Source organism: Copadichromis virginalis, linkage group LG19, assembly GCF_057382275.1.
Source record: "Copadichromis virginalis isolate Kocher_CV1m ecotype Utaka linkage group LG19, C_Virginalis_male_GT1.1, whole genome shotgun sequence".
Classification (NCBI taxonomy): domain Eukaryota; kingdom Metazoa; phylum Chordata; class Actinopteri; order Cichliformes; family Cichlidae; genus Copadichromis; species Copadichromis virginalis.
In genome coordinates this window covers 21,981,005-22,000,381 of record NC_140636.1, presented here as the reverse complement: position 1 = coordinate 22,000,381, position 19,377 = coordinate 21,981,005, and the positions used below count along the sequence as shown (strand labels likewise).

Below are 19,377 nucleotides of genomic sequence, written 5' to 3'. Positions count from 1 at the left end.
TCCATTAGGCCACGAGGCCACGTCGGCGCTTCACTGTGTGTGTGCTCCGAGACAAAGCACCGCCGGCCTTCACACGAGACACCTCTTTCTTATTGTCTCATATTCTGGCATCTGCTCAACGCTTCACTGTAACACGGCCTCTTAATTAGCCTCACGCACAACAGAGGAGTCTTCACCGTCACTGTGGTGGTACATGTTAGACAGTGCAGAAGCAAGGCTATCATCACAGAAGCAGGAGGGAATGAATGGGTTCATTTCATTTCCTGAAACGTCTCTTTTGAGGTTAAAAAAAAAAAAGAGCTGTAATCATATTTTGCAAAGGCTGCAGAGACTGAGGCAGGTTTGTGTATTCTTCAAAGGGGCTGTAGATATCAAACATATTCCTTCAGCAAAGTAAAGCCTGTGCCTCATTATCTCGAGATAACAAATTCGAGGTTTGCCAACACTCACGCTTGATTGCTTCACTGACGTTGTCCCAGTTCAAGCTGAAAGAAGGAGCAGAGACAAAGGGAGAGACGGCCATCGATCAAAGAGCAAACTCAATCACTCGTGAAGGCTGAAAGTCGACATTTAAGGAGGTGTGATGGGGGACAAAAGAAACAAAGATGTGCTTTTATTACATTTTATGTGTATATTGAGACAATTAAATGGGAATGACTGCGTCAATGACACAGTTATGCCTGCAATCATGCACAAACAATTCTTGCACTGTCCAAAGCAATACTAGCATCAGTGTGAGCACTGTATTAATAAACTCTTGAGACATTCTATATTTGTTTGGATTTAACAAGTCTAAGCTGAAATCACCTCAAACAAGCATGACCGTTTGGTTTGATTTAGGTTTTAAATCATTTTAAATCAAACATCAGTGAGAAACCCCGGGGTGTGATCATTGAACATGTTAGGGGTCATCCTCTGGAGAACACGAATATCTTGAAAAAGCTTCACAGAAATCCTTCCACTGGTTTTTGAGATTTTTCATCCTGGATTGACAGACGCTGCCACCCTGACATACACACCATTTCTAAAACAGAACAGCAAAAATGGATCCTTACTAGGTGTAACCTCAAACGCATGATGCTATGAAACACTAAATGAGACTGACATGGAAGTTCAAAGTTGTAGTAACAGCCTCCTCGAATAAATAATGCATTACTTTCTATCAAAAAAGGCTTTGGATGCACATTAACTAGCTTCCCAACTGACCAGCAACAGCCAATAGTTGCACTGTAAATTTGTGAACTTAGAAGACAGTATTGAGCAGGCTAACCTTCCCTGCACCCTGAAGTAAAAAAGCCCCACAAAGTAATCAACAGCAGTCTCCCTCCCAATCTCCCAGTCTGTGTACACTGGACGTCAGGCTGATGGTGGTTTATGGCTTTTAGTACCTGCAGACACCAGAGCTGTTGAATGAAATCACAGTAAACCAGCGGGGAGAGGTTCATGCTCCCATAAAAGCATGGGAGAAAAGGTGCACTGAAACAAGAGCACACATTTAGCCATCAAGCTGGCCAGAAGACGTTTTTGGACAAAAGGAGGATCAGATATAGTGCGCAATAAATAGCTTTAATATAAATTTCAATATATCGCTCTTGAAAAACAGCCGCTGTGTAATACTCACTGTTGACTGCTCTTTTGTTATATATCATCAGACTTTCATTATGACAACGCAAGCAGCGGGCTCCAGAGAAGTCTGACGGAGAGTGAAAATCCCCGGAAACTCCAAAGTCAGACGATGTTTCGTAATTAATTTGCTCGACTCTTCTTTACAATGTTATTTCAGTTCATTGAGGTTTGCAGGCATCTATTTGTGCACAGCTGTCTCTACAGCATTTCAGTCAGATTGAAGTCTGGACTCAAAACACCTTGATTTTTTTTAAAATTTTCAGTCATTCTGTTGTAGATTTGCACTTGGGATCATTGTCCTGTTGCATGACCCAGTTTTGGCCAAGCTGTAGCTGTCGGACAGATGGCCTCACATTACACTCTAGAACACGTTGGTATACAGAAGAGTTCATCGTCGACTCAATGACTGCGAGGTTCCCAGATTCTCTGGCTGCAAAACAAGCCCAAATCATCAACCCTCCACCACTGTGTTTGACAGCTGGTATGAGGTGTTAGTGCTGCATTGGTTTTCTCAAAACATGTTGTGTGTTAGGGCCAAACATTACTTTGGTCTAGTCTGTCCAAGAGGACTTTGTTCCAGGTGTCATGTGGTTTGTTCAGAAGCAACTTTCCAAACCTAAGCTGTGCTGCCATGTTTTTCTTGTTGGTGTGTTTTTGTTTTTTTGTTTTTTTTAAAGAGGCGATCCTTCAACACAATACACACTTCTTTAGTCTTTTTCTAATTATACTGTCATTAACTTTAACATTCAATATGCTAACTGAAGCCTGTAGAGTCTGAGATCCTGTTTTTATTGCAGTTTCTCTAAGCATCACACAGAAATAGCACACTATAACAGTGTGTTGCCTAATGAAGGGCCAGACAGACAGAAACGGCCCAATAATCAAATTTTCTCACATCTGCTATCTACCCCACGATATCCTCTACCATGAAATTTGATGGTCGAGTGAGAAAACACTGACCTATTAGAGCTATATTCACAATGTTAAAAAAAAAAATCTATAATAAATGTGCTCCATTAAATATGCAGGACAGGAAGATTTGAATTCTATGTTTTACATCAGCTCAGAGTCTGAATGACCTAGAAACAATTAAAAGCACGATGGATACGAAAACCGATTTATCTCCAGGGAGATGTGTCTGCTTTGTAAGGAAGAGTGTCTGGGGGAAAAAATGTGTATGTATAAAAGGATAAAGTATATAGGTTCTGAGTTGGCTTTGAGGTACAGAACAGCAGACAAACATGAAGCAGGCAGCCCAAAGCAAAGTCTTTGTTTCATGTTTTGCAGCCAAAGTGCAGAGAAACTGATGCACTAAAGAATAAAATGATCTGTGGCCTCTGGGAGCAGGAAAAAAAAAGATTTGTATGCAGCAACGTGCTGCACACACTCCTCTTATGATGCCAGCTTTCTGGACACCCACTTTAATCATCTCTAGGCTGTCAAATCCTGGTATTTACAGCATGTCTGAGACCAGTGTCCATATCCAGGACTTTTCAAAACAAGATGATCTCGTGAAGTCATTTTAATCCACACGAAACTTTCAGCTGCCACACTACCGCAAAACATTTGCATATGCTGTGTGAGTCTGGCCTGTGGGCTTATCTCTGATATGAAAATTTCGATTTTGGTACACTGAGACAACATATATTGCACAAGATTGTTGTCAGAGTCTCTGCTAGTCCAGAAGGACGAAGAAAAAGCAACTTTAAAAACAATCTGGCTGCTCACATTCAGCCACAGGAGCATTAGTGAGATCCATCACTGATGTCTGGCAGCAATGCCTGGCTCCCACTTGTCCAATTCCTCCCAAAGGTGTTGGATGTGTCTGAGGTCTGGAATCTGTACAGGCTAGTTAACGTCTTGCACAACAGGAAAAAGATCTCTTTAAGTACTTGGCTTTGCACAAACAGGAATGGCAATGCAGGAAAGGGGAAAAAAATCACAAATTTTTAGTTTTTGCAAAATATGACTGAGAATGATTCACTCAATCCTTTTTAAAAAGCCTCAGATCTTGCCAGAACTTTCATTTCACCATGCTGGGGTTAAAAATCCAATCTAAAGATGCATTAAACAAACAGCAGACACTTCAGATTCCACTGCAGCCAGTCTGAAGTGTCCAACATAATGATTTTCATACCAGTCGAGAATTTGGGAGCTCTTTCGCCTGTGTAATTATGGAGCAAATTAACTGCGCAGTCACAACAGAGAAGGCACATTTGCTGTATTCACCATGTTCTTCAGCTGAAGGGCGCTTTCGTGCAGATCTCATATTGTTGCTCTGACAGGTTTCTGCATTATAGGGGAGCTGAAAATGGACGAGCAGGGCGCTCTGTGCAATTATATGAATGTTTTTTGACTGAAGTGGCTGAAAGGGTCACACTGTGGCCACCTGGACCTCTGACTGTTTTAGTCAAATGGCCCGTGAGAGTGTATGAACTGCACGCGAGTGTGCGTTTTGTGGCTAAAGTGGATGTTGAACGTAACGCAGTATGTTCAGAACGCCATTTGAAAATGGATACTCCAAATAAAATAACTTCTGGATATAAATGAGAACGAAAGACTGCTTCATTTACAGAAAAAAAATCCAGCAAACATCAAAAAGAATTCATCTTATTAAAGCACAGAATGCACAAATTTAGTAATGATAAGAAATAGAAGTCTTCCTTTAGGGAAGCTCCTCCCTGCAGTAGCTGATAATAGCAGATGCACAACAGATCTCATGAATTCAGATGGCCAAATGTTCCAGTCAACATTTTAAAAGCATGCTTCACCCTTCTTCTCACCCTCTCATAAAGTCCTGTATTTTTTGAAGAAGAATCAAAAGCTGCAGAGTATTTTGTAGTAAACTAAAAATAGATATTTCAGAGTTGGCCGATAGTAAAAAAAAAAAAAAAAAAAAGTACTTTAAAATCACACACAAGGAATAAAAGTATAACATATAACAACTTAAACAAAAGACTATCTGTATACAAATGTTTCAGCTGCTTTTTAACAGACTCAGTGGAGTCTGTACAACATAAAGGCTGTCTGAAAAGCCCGATCCTCGCCAGGAAAGCAGCAACCTTTGAGCCAATGACGCAAGAGCTCAGGAAGAAGAACGAGGCTTCAGCAGGTCAGAAACATACTGGGAGGCTCGACCACGTAGGGCTCTAAAAGTTAAAACTAACATTTTAAAATGAATTCTAATAATTAACTGTCAACAAACGAAGAATAGCCAAAATATGTGAAGTAAAAAGCCCGTTAAAGGAGTTTGAATGAGAAAAGGTAAAAGCATGAGCAAGTTCATTTTCAAAGCTAGGAAACCTCTGGAATCCGTGCTAAGTGCTATTAACTCAAGCTCAGTGCAACTGTAGTTTTCTGTAACGCTTAAGACAGCTTGTGTTGCATCTAAATGTAGAGAAATTTTAAATGATAGAGGAAAATGGCAACTGAAGCCCACTGGGATCCAGTACTTTTATCTGGATATAAGTAGTCATCAAAATAAACAACCAGTGGTGCAAACTGTGCAGTGGATCACTGGAGAAGGTTAGCATCAAAATCTGCGAATCATTTAAAAAATTACCTTAAAATCTGACTTTATATTATTTGACAGCAGTTCTCATTCCTGCAGCCAATTATTTAGCAAGTTTTAAAACTTTTTTGCAATATAGTCACTTTTTTCTTCAATTTTCTGATTTTCCAAGACAGGAAAGCTATGAGTAAGACCTGCATTAAATGGCCTCGGGGTGGATTTGAACCTTATGGCATATGTGTCATCTGGTGTACCCGGTGAGCTAAACAGTCATCTCCGTTTCATTTTTATAGGTCACCCTCTGCACCATTTTTTTGGACAATCGGCTCTACATTTGTGACTTGCTTCAGCTTCACGGAGGCTCAGCTGCCTTTTGTCAGAGCACAATATTTCCTTTATGGGGTCACACATCACACGGTAACCCATTTCAAAGAACGAGCCTGTCTGAGCTGTAAGAGAAGCTTTTAATGTCGTCTGTCTGCTCAAACAAAAATGGATTAAAGAGGTGAAGCGCTATTTAACAGTCAGGTCAGAGACTAAAAATCCTCTCCTTCTGGACAAAACAAAGCTTTTTTTTAAAAAAAATATCATAGCAGACTTGATGAATAATTTGAATCACTGATCTCCGTTGTTAAAATCCCCACAACTTTATTGACCATCCGTACTGGAGCAGATTAACAGGGCTGCGCTGTCGAAGCTTGCTCAGCGTCCAGGAGGTCAAAAAGGTTATGTTCACAGGCTTGTCAAGCTACGCTTTACTTTTGACTGGCAGTGATAATGAACGTTCATTTCTACAGTTATCCAGGGACACATGAGAGGTTTTAGCTGCTAGTGCCAACCTCAGGATTTTCACCGTGTCCATCTGTCCAGCCATCAGGGAGGAGCTCGGTGGAAACACGAACGAGGTCATATGACTCAACCACCCAGGAGTGCGATGCCAGATGTGGCATAGCAGCTTTCCTAATTACTACAATATGTAAAACCTTCTAAGCTGTCCTCACGGCTGCAAGTTTTCCAGAGAAACCTGACCTACATTTCTCCTGCATGCTCTGAATTCAGAAAAAAAAGTTCTTTAAGTCTCTGTGAAGGGAGAACCGAAATAGCAACTGCTTCTCACGCCAGGTGCTGCAGGAGCCACGCTCACAATACAGCCTACAGGGTCCTCCTGCAAAACCGCAAGAATGAAAGGGCGCGCTCATGAGAGACCGCGCAAAAATGCAGGGAAGGAAGGCACGAGGCACATATGACATTAATGATCAACAAACAACGTCAGATTTACCTGCTGCCAAAAGGAAACGCGACACAAACACTGCTGCTAAGGAAATCAGTGATTAATGTATTACGAGGATTTCCCTGGAAGCCACTGTTTGGACACACAAATCAAAAACCACACAGCTACACTGGAAATAAGGTCGTAGTAAGAAACAATAAGTCCGTTCAGCACAGAAATTCACTTTTCTGCAGGATAAAAAAAAACCGAAAACAAAAAACACTAGCATGAAAACGAGGGAACAAATCAAGTAAATCAAAGCTAGGTGCTCGATGAATACTAATGCCGCAAAGAAGCCAAAGTGTAAATATAAAACTTCTTCAGACAGACACTAGCGAGGCAGAAAATTTACTTTAAGCCTGAGACATCGATTCTTGTTGTTAATTTTCTGTACATTTTTGTGACAGTAATGATTAAATCTGCATTTCTGTTGTCTCGTTAACCAAACTTTATCACCCTGATTAGAGGAAATAGACTAATCAATATTTTTCCTCTGGGCTACAAAGACATCTTGAATCAGAGCGGGACGAGCTGAAATCTCATCTACATCTAGCACAAATTTTTGACATGTCTCTCGCTCTATTTTCAGCCTGTTAACCTCTTTTTTTATTCCTGCATTACACATAAAAAAATAATACTGGAACATGGGATAAAGTAAACAGGCCCCATGGTGGCCTGTGTAATCACGGAGCTATTTCAATAATTTGAGCCACATTTGGAAATAAGGTCACCTCCAGCAATCACAGAAAATCCAGTTTTACACAGTGATGTTCTTTAGAAATGGAACTCATCTATTAGCAGAATTGTGGATTTGGGTGCAGAAACGAAGCGGGCATTGTTGTAACAGAATGGAGCATTATCACACTTACATAACAGGGTATGAAAGTAATGAGCGCTGCGTAACAATGTTACCTTTTCAACAGAATTAATCAACTCAAGGCCCGGAAACAAGCGTCTTATAGGCTTAAAAACTATGCAAAGGCTAATGAAGACAAGGAGAAACTCTGCAAAAGCAAATGAAGCTACAGGAAACTGTTAGTTTAACCAAAGTACAAGAGCTTTAGTATTGTGAGCCACCCCAATTCTATACATTTTGTTGGGAAAATGGGAAATGGGTGCAGGAACAGATCTTCAGGCTTCCCGAGCCCTTTAAAATCTCTTCTTTGGAAGTCGCTGTCTTTTGTTCTATTCACTGTCAAGATGATCCCACACTGACTCAGTAATGTTGAAGTTCGGACTCTTTCACTCTTGTGATAATTATCAAGCTGAAAAATGAAGCTGTTGCCAATCAGGCACTTCTCAGATGGTATTGCACGGTGGATCAAAATCTATTGGGATCTTTCTGCATTTATAATTTCATGAATTTTGACACAACTGGCTGAAATGTAGCCCGAAACTATGAGATAGCATCCACTGTATTTTGCAGATTACTGATGTTGAGTCCAGTTCTTGCGTAATTTGGCATACTTCAGCCTTTCTCCTCGTTTCCCTTCAGAAACTGCTCATATGTTGTAAACAACTTTTTTTTTAGGCCTGTCACTTCTTCTTTTATTCTCCACTGGTCCAGTTTCCTTAAATATTTTAGGACAAACAATGAAGAAAGATTTCAAGTATTCCTCTATTAACTCTTTGAGAATAATTTTTTTGGTGCAAAAATACTTTCTGTGATATGTTTCATAGATTCAGTAACAAAGCGCCAGAAGATATGTTTAAAACTGCTAACTTTGTCTGTTATGTGTAAAAACAACACTGGTTCATCTGTTGAGTCAGATGCATTTTTTAAGCTTGACTCATAGGCCAGTGTTAAGTGGTTCAACAGCAAACAAAAACATTCCTCTGAAAATGGTCAGGTACAATGATCGGACTGAAAATGGGTGAAAAAGCAGCCAGACTCTGAAAGACCTTCAGAAAACCTGCAGAACTATTGCTCAAGACCACCTTAAAAATGACAAGAAAGTCTGGCTCCTTGCAAGAAAATATAAAGTACTGTAAAAGTTCAAGAAGTTTAAAAAAATGTATTTACACCTTCAAGAAATATGAAAAAAGTCATTTATGGCTGTTCTCAATATAAAATCCACAAAGTCCACACTTACAGGAGAAAAGCCTCGTGTTACTAAAGATCAAGCACACACAACTTCAACCACAACACACTAGTTCCCAAAGGGGATATTGAACACACAGTTCACTACTTTAACAAACACTACTTCTAATCGCTTCTCACTTCCTTTCACAACATTAACCACATGTTGCAGGGCAATATTTCCCACCAGCAACAAGCTCCTCCTCCATCCTATCTAGGTTATCACTGCGGTGGGTGTTGCTGACACCATCATAGGATTTCAGAAATGAATGATGAGGGCGCTCACCTCACCGTCACCTACTCTGAAAAGAAAACTTTTGCGAAAGTTGCAAAAGATCAGTCTTTCAAATGATAAAAATGCCACATTCAGATACATTTATCAGTCTGTGTGGAAATCAGTAGTAGACGTAACATTTCCTGTGCCAGTTTTGCTGATATTGTCTTATTAAGACATTTTTATTATGTGTTGGGTTCAGCAGGACACCGTTTAGTCTTTAGACATCTTATTTAGACTAAAAGACCCGCTAAAGACAACGCTGTGTCCCTGGACTGAAGATTTCAAGAACATAGATGGCGGCGATGGTTGGTTTACATTTGTTTCATTGGGGCTCGCATTTTCTTGCAAGAAGAGCCCAAGAATTGTAGAAGAAATGTAATTTTCCATGTTCTGTTTCCCGGTTAGCATGAAATTCATTTGTGGCGCATATGTTAATGCGACATCAGTGCTGCGGGTGCATGCAGCATATTATAGCAGTTTTTTTCTCCTAAGCTGTCTTTCATTTTTGAGCTACCCTACCAACCTGGGTTACATTGGGCCATTTACAGTAATTTGATGTTTATGTCTGCACTTTATCATCTTTCTTCTGCAGGCCTTGACATTTAACTTGTTCTTTAACACAGGCTTGTTCTTCCACCATCTAGATTCAATGTAAGCAATCCCATATTGTGCAAACAGAACCTATACAGGCTGCCATGCAGCATTTTTTTTCATGCTCGTAATCTCATTCTGCAGGAAAGCAAAACAGATATTATCAACGCAGGTTCATAGAAATCTAATATTGTCTGGGGAAATAAAAGAGGAGCACAAAAAGCAGGCAGTCAAGCATGGAGCTGGGCGCTGAGGCATGAGTGAAGTCAGCTGTAGGCAAAATTGATCGGCCTGCAGAGTCACAAAGCATCTCAAATGTGTGTTTGGAGGGTGTGTGTGTGTGTTGCAGTGAGGAGACAACTGCCCTTTCCTGTCCTGCCCTGTCTGTCCTACAGGATGCTCTGCATCAGCAAGATTCAGGGGGGATCTCTTACATAAGACCTTCTAAGTTAACATTCAAAGAGCATGGTAGGAGAATGACTCTACAAAGGTGTCTGTTTAAAGTGTGGAAATCATCAGAGCATTTGGGGCTCTGTGTATGGCAGTGTCAGTCCACTGGCGCTCCACATCTTTGCTTTTAAGATCCTTTAGCAGTAGAATCTGCTGCACATCAGTATTGCTGCACTTCTGTCTTCTTTGTTCCCTCAGGGCAGCTTCTCAGGCCTCAAACACAGCTCCTCTCTTTAATCCAGCCAACCAGTGCTACCAGCACAAGCTTTCCCAAACCTGCTCCCCAGCTTCCCATAACACTGCAATAAATACAGTTTCTAATTCCTGCCTCCTTTTCTGTGCCTGTGCGCCTGGCATAAACATAATCAACCAACTGCCAAGAAATTTAGTTCATGGTTTGCACAGGTCTGCCTGGCACCCATCCGCAGCTACAGGAAGATTGTGTATTCCCCAAACAGTTTGGCAAATGTCTGCAGGAGGCTGCCTGCTGATGCTAGGTGAAACTAGATGTAAAGAGGTATGCGATGCTGCGCTGAGCAGCACCTGGTGATTGCTTTCGTCACTAATAGACATTTTAAAAGTTGTAAGGTTTAAAATGTTGATTTCTACAGTGAGGTACAGTAAGACCTTTATTTTGAAGGTGAACTTATGTCAAGTCTGTCAATTGTGTTGTTTAACTGCCGTTCTGTGGTTCAGTTAGCAAATATTTGCAAGCAAGTCGACATCTCCTGTGCAAACTATGGGTGACAGCAGCAATCTGCAAGTGACCATCGCAACCCAGAGATGATTCGTAGTGTAAAACCCTTTATGTGACTAATTTGTATCCAGTGACATCCAGTGATCTCCATACTTTCCCTAGCAACGAGTCTCTGGGGCTGCGTGACTGAGACCTAATCTACAACCACCACTGGGGTGAGATTTTGCTATTTTTTCTTTTAATGAAATGTCTCAATGACTGTTCACACTTTTGCCATGAAATTGGTTCATTCATGGTCCCAAGAGGATATATGAATTATATACATTTTCTGAACATCTGGCATTTTATATATCACCACAAGAAACTTAAACCCTCTGACTTAACCAATAAAAAATGGCAACACTTGCAGGAAAGAAGGGACAAATGTGCTCCCAGATGATGAAACCTACTTTTTGTTGAAATGTTTTGAAGTTGTTATAATAAGAAAAAAATTCCAGTTGTTACCCTCAGAATAAAAACCATTTGCTAACCTCTGCTATTGATTTTATCACTCTTGCATGCAAAGCTAGGATGGTAAACACTATACTTGCTGGAGATCCGCACGCAAGCATTGTTATTCTAGGCACGTTATCATTTAGCTCAAAAAACTTCCTAAGCACAGCTTCACAGGGCTTCTGGCATAGTTGCAGCCTCTTAGCCTTGTTAAAACTCACAAACATTGGTACAGAACAAGCACCGAGTGCAGGACAACAAGAACAACAAAGGGAACAAAAAACAATGAGAGGCTTTAACTACCCCTCATTCATCCTACTCTAAATTCCCGCAGTGTGACCATCCCAGGCAGCCAGGGGACAAAAGAGCAAGTGTCTCGCTGCTGCTCAAAGCGACATCTCAGCAGTCTCGCCTCCAACAGGCCCAAATATGACTGCCTACTGGCTCCAGCTGCCATTCGAGGGCCCGTTCAATCCCTGCTCTGTCTCTGAGATTGGCCCCGTCTCTTGTAGCACTTAGCCACACGCCTGTGGGCTGATGTGCAGAAATGCAGCTGATGCCCACTTCAAAAATACCAAAATGAAACACAGCTCCTTGCCCTTGGCTCTTAAGAGCAGATGTAGCATCAGCAGCTGATTGATTTTACATGCATGATAGGGGTCTTAAGAGGCTCTTAGAAGACACAAGCATCTTTAGGAACAAGTGTGCAATTATAGCACAGCGTTCAGATGCCCTGAGCAATGAAACAGTGCATTTGGTGCTCATTCAAATGCCTCTCACGATGAGGTGACAGGACTTACCACTACATTTCACATTCAGAGTTGGGATCACTTAAGGAGGATGCTGAGAATATAAGAGGAGCCTTCATTGTACCTATCATGTTCTTTGCTTCCTTTCTTAGCATTATTAGTAAGCACGGATCAGAGCCTCATAACCACTTAGTGCTACCTCATAAAAACTGCGGCCACTTTTAGATCTCACATCTGGATTTTCACAACCCACCAACCTCTACGTTATGTGTTTAAGGCCCCCTACCTCTCCTGAGGTAGGTGATTATGAAGTATCTCAGCGTGGAGAGGCACGTGTCCTGAAGTGACTCTAGGAAACGTGAGATCAGTGCCGAGGCAGCACTTCTATAAGCCTCCCAGGCTAATAGCCTTTGGGCTTCAGAGACCTCCGAGCCACTGCGAGCAGTATTTGTGGAAGGATGAGGAAGGTACAGGATAAAATGATAAAAATCAGGAGAAGAGCACATATGCTAGTTCAAATTAAAAATGCTGCTTGGTCCCATGTTACAAACAGTAGCTTGGCTGATTTTTAGAAATGTAATGAACCCATGTGAGGTAAAGGGATGCCAGGATCTGATTAGCACTGTATACAAGTTTACTAATTTAAATCCTCATTCTGGCAACAGAACAGTATAATGAGTACAGCTCTGTGGAACCATGTTACCGACTCTCTTCACACCAAACCTGATTTCCCCATAAAAAATTAAACTCTGGCTCCTGAGGACTAAAAAGGAGATGTGTTTACAATTTTAAAAAATCACTTTTCATGCTAAGTACTCTTCCCTTCATACTACCTCTGTCTCGCATAGAGAATCCACTAACTTGTCATGGTCGCTGCTGACAAGAACTGCACTGTTTTTCTTATTACAATGCATAAGCTGAAGGCTTGCTTGTACAACTGCAAAAATTAGGATGACAGATGGCAGTTAATAAAACTTAACATGCATTCAGTTTTTATTGAGAGCTCACATTTTTGAGAAAGGAAGCAAATATGATAACAATTAGATTTCAGTCGTTTACCATAGACTGTATGTAAAAGATGTACACAGCTACCATCATCCACTAGTTTGCAGAGTTGCTCTTAACATTTTAGCTATCGACAAAAATATTTCTCAATTTTTGTCACGAACCGGCAGATACTAAGGTAAAGACCCTACAGCATTAGAGAAAAAAAAACCCTCTAAATTTGATGATTCTCTAATAAGAGCTCTTTGAGAAGGTGGGAAGGAAAAACTCCCTTCTAAACAGGAATAGACCTCCGGGAGGGCTCGGGGAGGGGCAGTCACCTGGTTGGGAGTGGAAAATAGAAGATACAATGCTTGTAAGGGAATTTTTTAGAACAACCTGATAATAATGAATTAAATAGCCACACTAGAAGCAATTAATACATTAGCTAGAATCAAATAAAAGCAAGCAATCTTAAATAGTTGTTTAATGTGCATGGTGAAGGATATATCCTGATTAGAAATGACTGAAAGTTTCCTCACAGCGCTGCTGGAAGCCAAGGCCTATCTACAGTAAGTATCTGGTTAGACATAATGTTGCAAAGATTTTTAGTTGTGTCTATAGTAGGAAATTGGCAGTCATCAGAGGCTTTATAGCTTTAACTGAGCTAATTTATTTTGGTCTTTCAACCTCATAGATAAATATAAATGGGTATCATCTGCATAGCAGTGAATGATGAACTCTAGACCCTGACTGATTTGTCAAACATAAAGTGCCCATGCCCTAAAGCATACAATTTACAAAATGAGCATTAACACATTTCATGATCTGAAGCTACCGCTGAAGATTATTACATTTAATGCGAATGTATTTACTGGTCTTTTCTCAATCAGACTTCTTTTTGTAAGTGGAAAAAAAAAAAAGACCTCCTGCTGACCATTAGGGGAAAGAAACGCAGGTTTAAAGGTCTTCTGCATTTCCCGATCCATCTTTTATATACAGTCTATGTTTTGGAATAAAAGAAACAACCAAGTTCATTTTTCACACTATTTATCCAAAGCTAAATTTTTAATTATCATAACCATGAATTATACTACATGAAAAGAAAACTGAAAGAAGAGCCTCTCCATTGTTTCAGCAAAAAACAACTAAATACTAAAAGAAGTAGATAGTAGTGCAGGCAGTGAGGCGTTCAGTTTATTTAGTTCCCGTGTGAGACTGACAGAGGAAGACAGTTGATTTGACACCTGGTTAACAAGCTGAGTTCCTCCTGTCTAAACTCTGACAGACAGCAGTCAATAGAGAGCTACAGCCTTTAAAGGTCTTGAATTCACTTCACACTAGCAGGCGAGTTGCTGCAGTGTCTGAGCCCACGAACACATTAAGCGAAGTAAATCCACTCTGTAAAGCAGCTTCATACGCCAGCCCACGCTGCTCTTGTTGCTGACAGACGTGCAGGGTCGGTGCAGATTGAACCCGGGACTTTTTAGTTACAGGAACCTTTTTATCCACTTGTCCACTCAGCTGAATAACATCTCGACTATGCTATTCCTGGAAATGAATTAGTTTTATTTCAGCTAAAAGCCATGCAATTTAATGCCCACTGAAGGTATTAACTTAAGAGGATAGATCGAGGCTGAAGAGAGAGAGTTTTAAAAAAAGTAAATAAACACACAAACATACTCCTCCATATTCTGTATCAGTTGCAGCGTTTTCCCTCTTCTCTGCAGCCTGACAGATGCTGACCGAAGTCTGACAGCCGGATTTTGTCTGTGTTGCATCCAAGTGCTGAATAGTTACCGTATTTTAATCTGATATACGACCATTAAAAAAAAAGATTTATTTTCTGACCTCCTCTAATGAGGTTTTGGCTCTGATTTTATGGGGGGAAAAATACAACTTTATTTGATTATATGCCTGTAAACATAGATTTATTTACAGTTATACTCGTACTGAAATGCCTCATATCTGTTTTTAATTCAAAAAAATATCTAACCACATTACATGCTTGTGCTGATAGTTACAACATTAAATATCGGAAGAGATCAGGTTTAAAGGATAGTTTGTAGAACTGCTGACCAAGGTTTTATACCAAGGCTGTGGTTTAATTCAATGCCACTTCATAATCAGACCGACTATTTTGTGCGATAACCCAGCGTTTGAGCTCAAGGTCTGACACTCAGAATTATTATTCTCAAACTGAACATTTGCATTAGGCTTTCAAACACAGAGTTATAGCAAAACGAAAGTAAACCCTCTTTCAATTATAAGGTTTTATGCATAACGCCACAGTGAACAATCAACTGCTCCTTAGCTGGTCTTAAAATTAGGTAACTACAAGCCAAGATGAATGACAACACATGACATATTACACTGTGTCTATTGAAACAGCATCTGAAAAACTAACAAAACTAAGTACACCCCATGATTCAGTAGCTTGTTGACTCACTTTTAGCAGCAGCAACTTCAAGTAATCAGTTTCCTGTCTGACTTTATCAATTTCTCTAATCATTGTGGGGGATTTTTGCCCACTATTTTTATGTCATTTCAGTTCATTGAGGTTTGTGGGCATTTGTTTATGAACAGCTTTTGTAACGGCCCATCAAAACAATTCAGTCATTCTGTTGCAGATTTGCTGCTGTGCTTGGGATCGTTGTCCTGTTGCATGAAGTTTTGCCCAAGCTGTAGCTGTTGGATAGATGGACTCACATTTGACTCCAGTATACTTTAATATACATCTGAGTTCATGGTTGATTCAGTGACTGTAAGGTCCCAAAGTCCTCTGGGAGCAAAACAAGCCCAAATCATCAACCCTCCACCACCGTGCTTGGTGTGATGTGCTTCTGCTGATGTTTCCCTTCTCTTTTCACTATAACCAGTCATAACTACTTTGGCCTAATTTGTCTTTTGGACGCTGCTGCCAAAGTCTTGTGGTTTGTTCTTTTTAGAAATGCTTTCTCCTGGAAATTTGTACCGTTAATAAGTTTAACATTTAACATAGTAACTAACTTCTTTTTTGTTGGGGTGAATTTGCTGGGATGCCCGTCCAAACGTCTTGTTTTCCACTTGTGAATAATCTTTCTCATTGTAGAATGATGGACTTCAAATCGTTTGGAAATGGCCTTTTAAACAACTTCCTGTCCATCAATCTGTCCACCCAGATTGATGAACAGGAAAGATTGGTTCAGTGGTGATGTAAATTCTCTTTTAAACCACACCTGAATGCTCCAGACCACCAAAACTTTAGCTTTTATAAAGGAGCTCACGTTTACTGATGATCAGTTACTCAAGTGCATGAGTCAAGCTGATAAATAAAAGCATGATAGGTCATGCGTTTCTGTTCACCTGAAGTTGTATTTACCAAATATTAAGACCTGTTAAGGGCCAGGATATTTTTGTTATGTCCTGATATGTTAGACATTAAAACTGTACTTTCTTTTTACCATGACTATATATGGAAAAGCCTAACAGACAAATATATTCAGAGGAGGAGGAAATCTCATATATTCCTGTATTTACTATAGCCTTAATTATATACCCATGTTCATTTGAATAATGAATGAACCGTTTACGCTACTGTAATTAACTCCAGCATCAGAAAAGTGAAAATTTGCTGGTTTTTTTCTCCCTTTTGAATCACCGTATAATTAGACATTGTTGGGTTTTAGGAGCGCAGTCCAGTAAAACCACAGTGACACTCCAGCTGAGAACAACTACACAAACACTGCTCTGTTCTGTTTGCAACCTGAGGGCAAGGCATAAGTTTAAAAGAACCAAACACACCTACACAGAGCTTTTTTTGTTTTGAGTATTGAAAAACAAATAGGCAACAAAGGAAAATTAAAATTGCTTGTTGCTTTTTCAGCAGCTGCACACACAAATTTAAAGAGAAGTTACAGAAATGACATTTTGAAGTTTCTTGGCTGTTTTTTGTTTTTTACAGTATGTTTACATAGTGGGACATATGAGGCAGTAAACTAAAAACAATGCCAAAGCCTCCAGAGACTTTGAGATATTATTGTCTGTGAAGGTATTAAACTATACTTTCTGGCAGAAGACAATCAATAGTGAAAATTGTTGTGAGCTGCTCTCCTATCATGGGTGAAATGTTACCAGTGCTGAGATGAGGAACACTAGAAATCATAGAAATGCACCCAAATCGGGGCAACCTTGGAATGCACACTGCATTTAAGTCTCCTCGAGGGTGGAGGGTGGAGGATGGGGGGGGGCTCACAAGAACCCAATGAACCCACTGGGTCTCCATGATGCATGAAGCGGGGCACAGTGATCTGGCACGGGGCTGGTTACCTTTCATTCTTCTGCAGAACACACACCTTCACGGTGGGATGTAACCTTGCACTGAACGTGTTTGTTTTTGTAGCCTACCAACAAGGCACAGTTTACCCTCCCTTTGCAATATTTACATTCAAACAGTGCTGCAGATGGATGGAGGATCCCGGTGCAGGGCCTGCCTGCATGGGCATCCACTTGGCATGATGATACAGCTAGCTGGTGCAAGCGTAACGTTAGCCAACTGACAACTGACAGCTTGCGCGTATGGCACGGTGCAAGCGTCGCATTTAAAGTTTAAAAGGACACCGAGATACGGCGCCAGCCGCGTTTTACCTCGGGATGCAGTTCGGGGACGATCCGTCTATCTCCCACGTTGCAAACAGGTTCATGGGAACCGGTCTGTTGAGAGCCCCGCTCCCGGGGAAACTCAGCCGGCCGCTTCTTTCCGCCATGGTCCGAGCTGCCGGTGGGACTATCCGACACCAAGCTGGGGGGGTTGGAAACAGCAGACCGGTGCAGGTCCTCTGTATACGCGTGTGTTTCCGTGAAAAAGAGCCGTTACGCACTCACGTTAATGCAGTGCAGACGGCGGAGGACGAGCTCATTTCTCCGGTGTGGTCCTCTGTGCCAGGGAGGGACTGCAGCGGAGCCACCGCTGAGCTTGTTGTGCCTACCACGCTGCTCTGAGTGTATGGAGGGCGATTCGTGCCGCCCTGTTGCGGGAGGGAGGGGAACGTTTTACCCACTCACACACTTATTCACAGCATTCATTGCATTGTTTTTGTTTTTGCACCAGATAATAAAATGTGTCTTGTAAAGGAAAAGCATGTATGATATGACATATGATGCCAGCTATATGATAAAACTGTGGTAAGAGAGCATGCACTTGTATAACTGCATGTTAATGTAAATATTTAATCAACCAATCAGATGGGAGTAACTCAGTGCTTTTACCAGGGGGCCCTAGTTGCTGAGGTGGGGTGGAGTGAGTGGGAGAGACTACCTAAGGACAGACAGTGGCAGGAGTCCTCCAAAGCCTGTTTTGTTTGCAGTTTTGCATTTCCATATTTAGAGATACAGATTTGAAATCCACCAGCCTGCTGGGCCTTTTCTCTGTGGAGTTGTATGTTAGGTTAACTAGATAAGTGGAAAAGGATGGATGGAAACAGATGGTAAAATGGTTTAGTCCACCCCACAGTTGGACTCATCTTTGCAGTACAGTAAATTTATTTTATCAAGCCGAGTCCTGCAAATATGCACCACGAGTCGTGTCTTTCTCCAAAAAAGCAAAATCAGTGTATCCATAAACAAAAGGAAATTAAATCTATCAGCAGCTGTTAAACCCAGTACACCAACTTCAGATAGAACACTATAACTATCACAACCTTACATCACGAAACCCTCCAACTGATGTGAAACCATAAAAGCTCAAATAGTGGCGTAGTGGCAGTTATTCCAGATAATCATTTCTACCGATTGCAGTTCAGCTAAAATCTTAGCAACACTGACATCAAATAGCGTTAAGTTTTATTGTATGTTGGATCAGTGTCGCTGTGAGATAAACGAGGCATTTTGAGGAAGTTGGTGCGTTTCAGACTGATGAAACAGCATTTTGTAATACCACAGTGGCACTGTTTATTTAAAAAGGAAAGTGTTAGGATGTTACTTATACAGCAAGAGATGTGTGTTATTTAGTTTTTTTCAGTTCTAATGACACATTTGGATGGTAGGGCCAGAATTAGACATAAACAAGATGAATACCTAATAAAGTAAGTGTTTATTACCATATAACAAAGACCATTTCCTTGAAGGCAAAACGAGTGTCTGAGTATCATACTTCCTCCACTGAGAGACTCAAGGAGCTTTATTACTGCAAAGATACTGCAGTGGTAAGAAAGCATACAGCTTTTAGTATCTCACTAAGATTAAGTCATTATATGCAAAACCTTTGTTTTTGTTTTTGTTTTTAAAATATGGCATTAATTTCCTTCTATAAGTCTGGCACTTAAATTTGACTGCCTTTGCATTCATTGCGCTTCAACAGGGCATTAATTATCCCTCATATATTTCTCTCCAGAACAAAACGTCACCGCAGGACTTCCTTCCCTGCAGTGGCAGGTAGAGTGATACCTGAGTGATACAACAATAACAACAACAAAGCTTTGCTGTGAGAGCAGCTGGGGGTGGAGCAACATTGAACTACAGATAGATAATCATAGATAGATAGATAGATATGCAAAAACTCCATGTTAAATTCCATTTCAACGGCTCGAGTTGCGTGATTACATCTTTCACTCTTAAAATCACAGCAGTTTACCTGCGTAAATTATTTCCATTCATTCACCTGGAAAATCATG

At 40.7% G+C, this 19,377-nt stretch overlaps 1 protein-coding gene across 2 annotated transcripts in view; it reads right to left on the bottom strand.

The window, feature by feature from the left end:
- Positions 1-17,708, bottom strand: part of pacs2 (phosphofurin acidic cluster sorting protein 2) — a 63,476-nt gene extending 45,768 nt beyond the window's left edge. For both annotated transcript variants that reach the window (XM_085440679.1, XM_085440680.1), the window contains exon 1: positions 17,354-17,708. In XM_085440679.1, the coding sequence (XP_085296805.1) occupies positions 17,354-17,472 (119 nt within the window). In that variant the 5' untranslated portion in view covers positions 17,473-17,708. The remainder of the gene's footprint in view (positions 1-17,353) is intronic.
- Between the last annotated feature and the right edge of the window lie 1,669 nt (positions 17,709-19,377).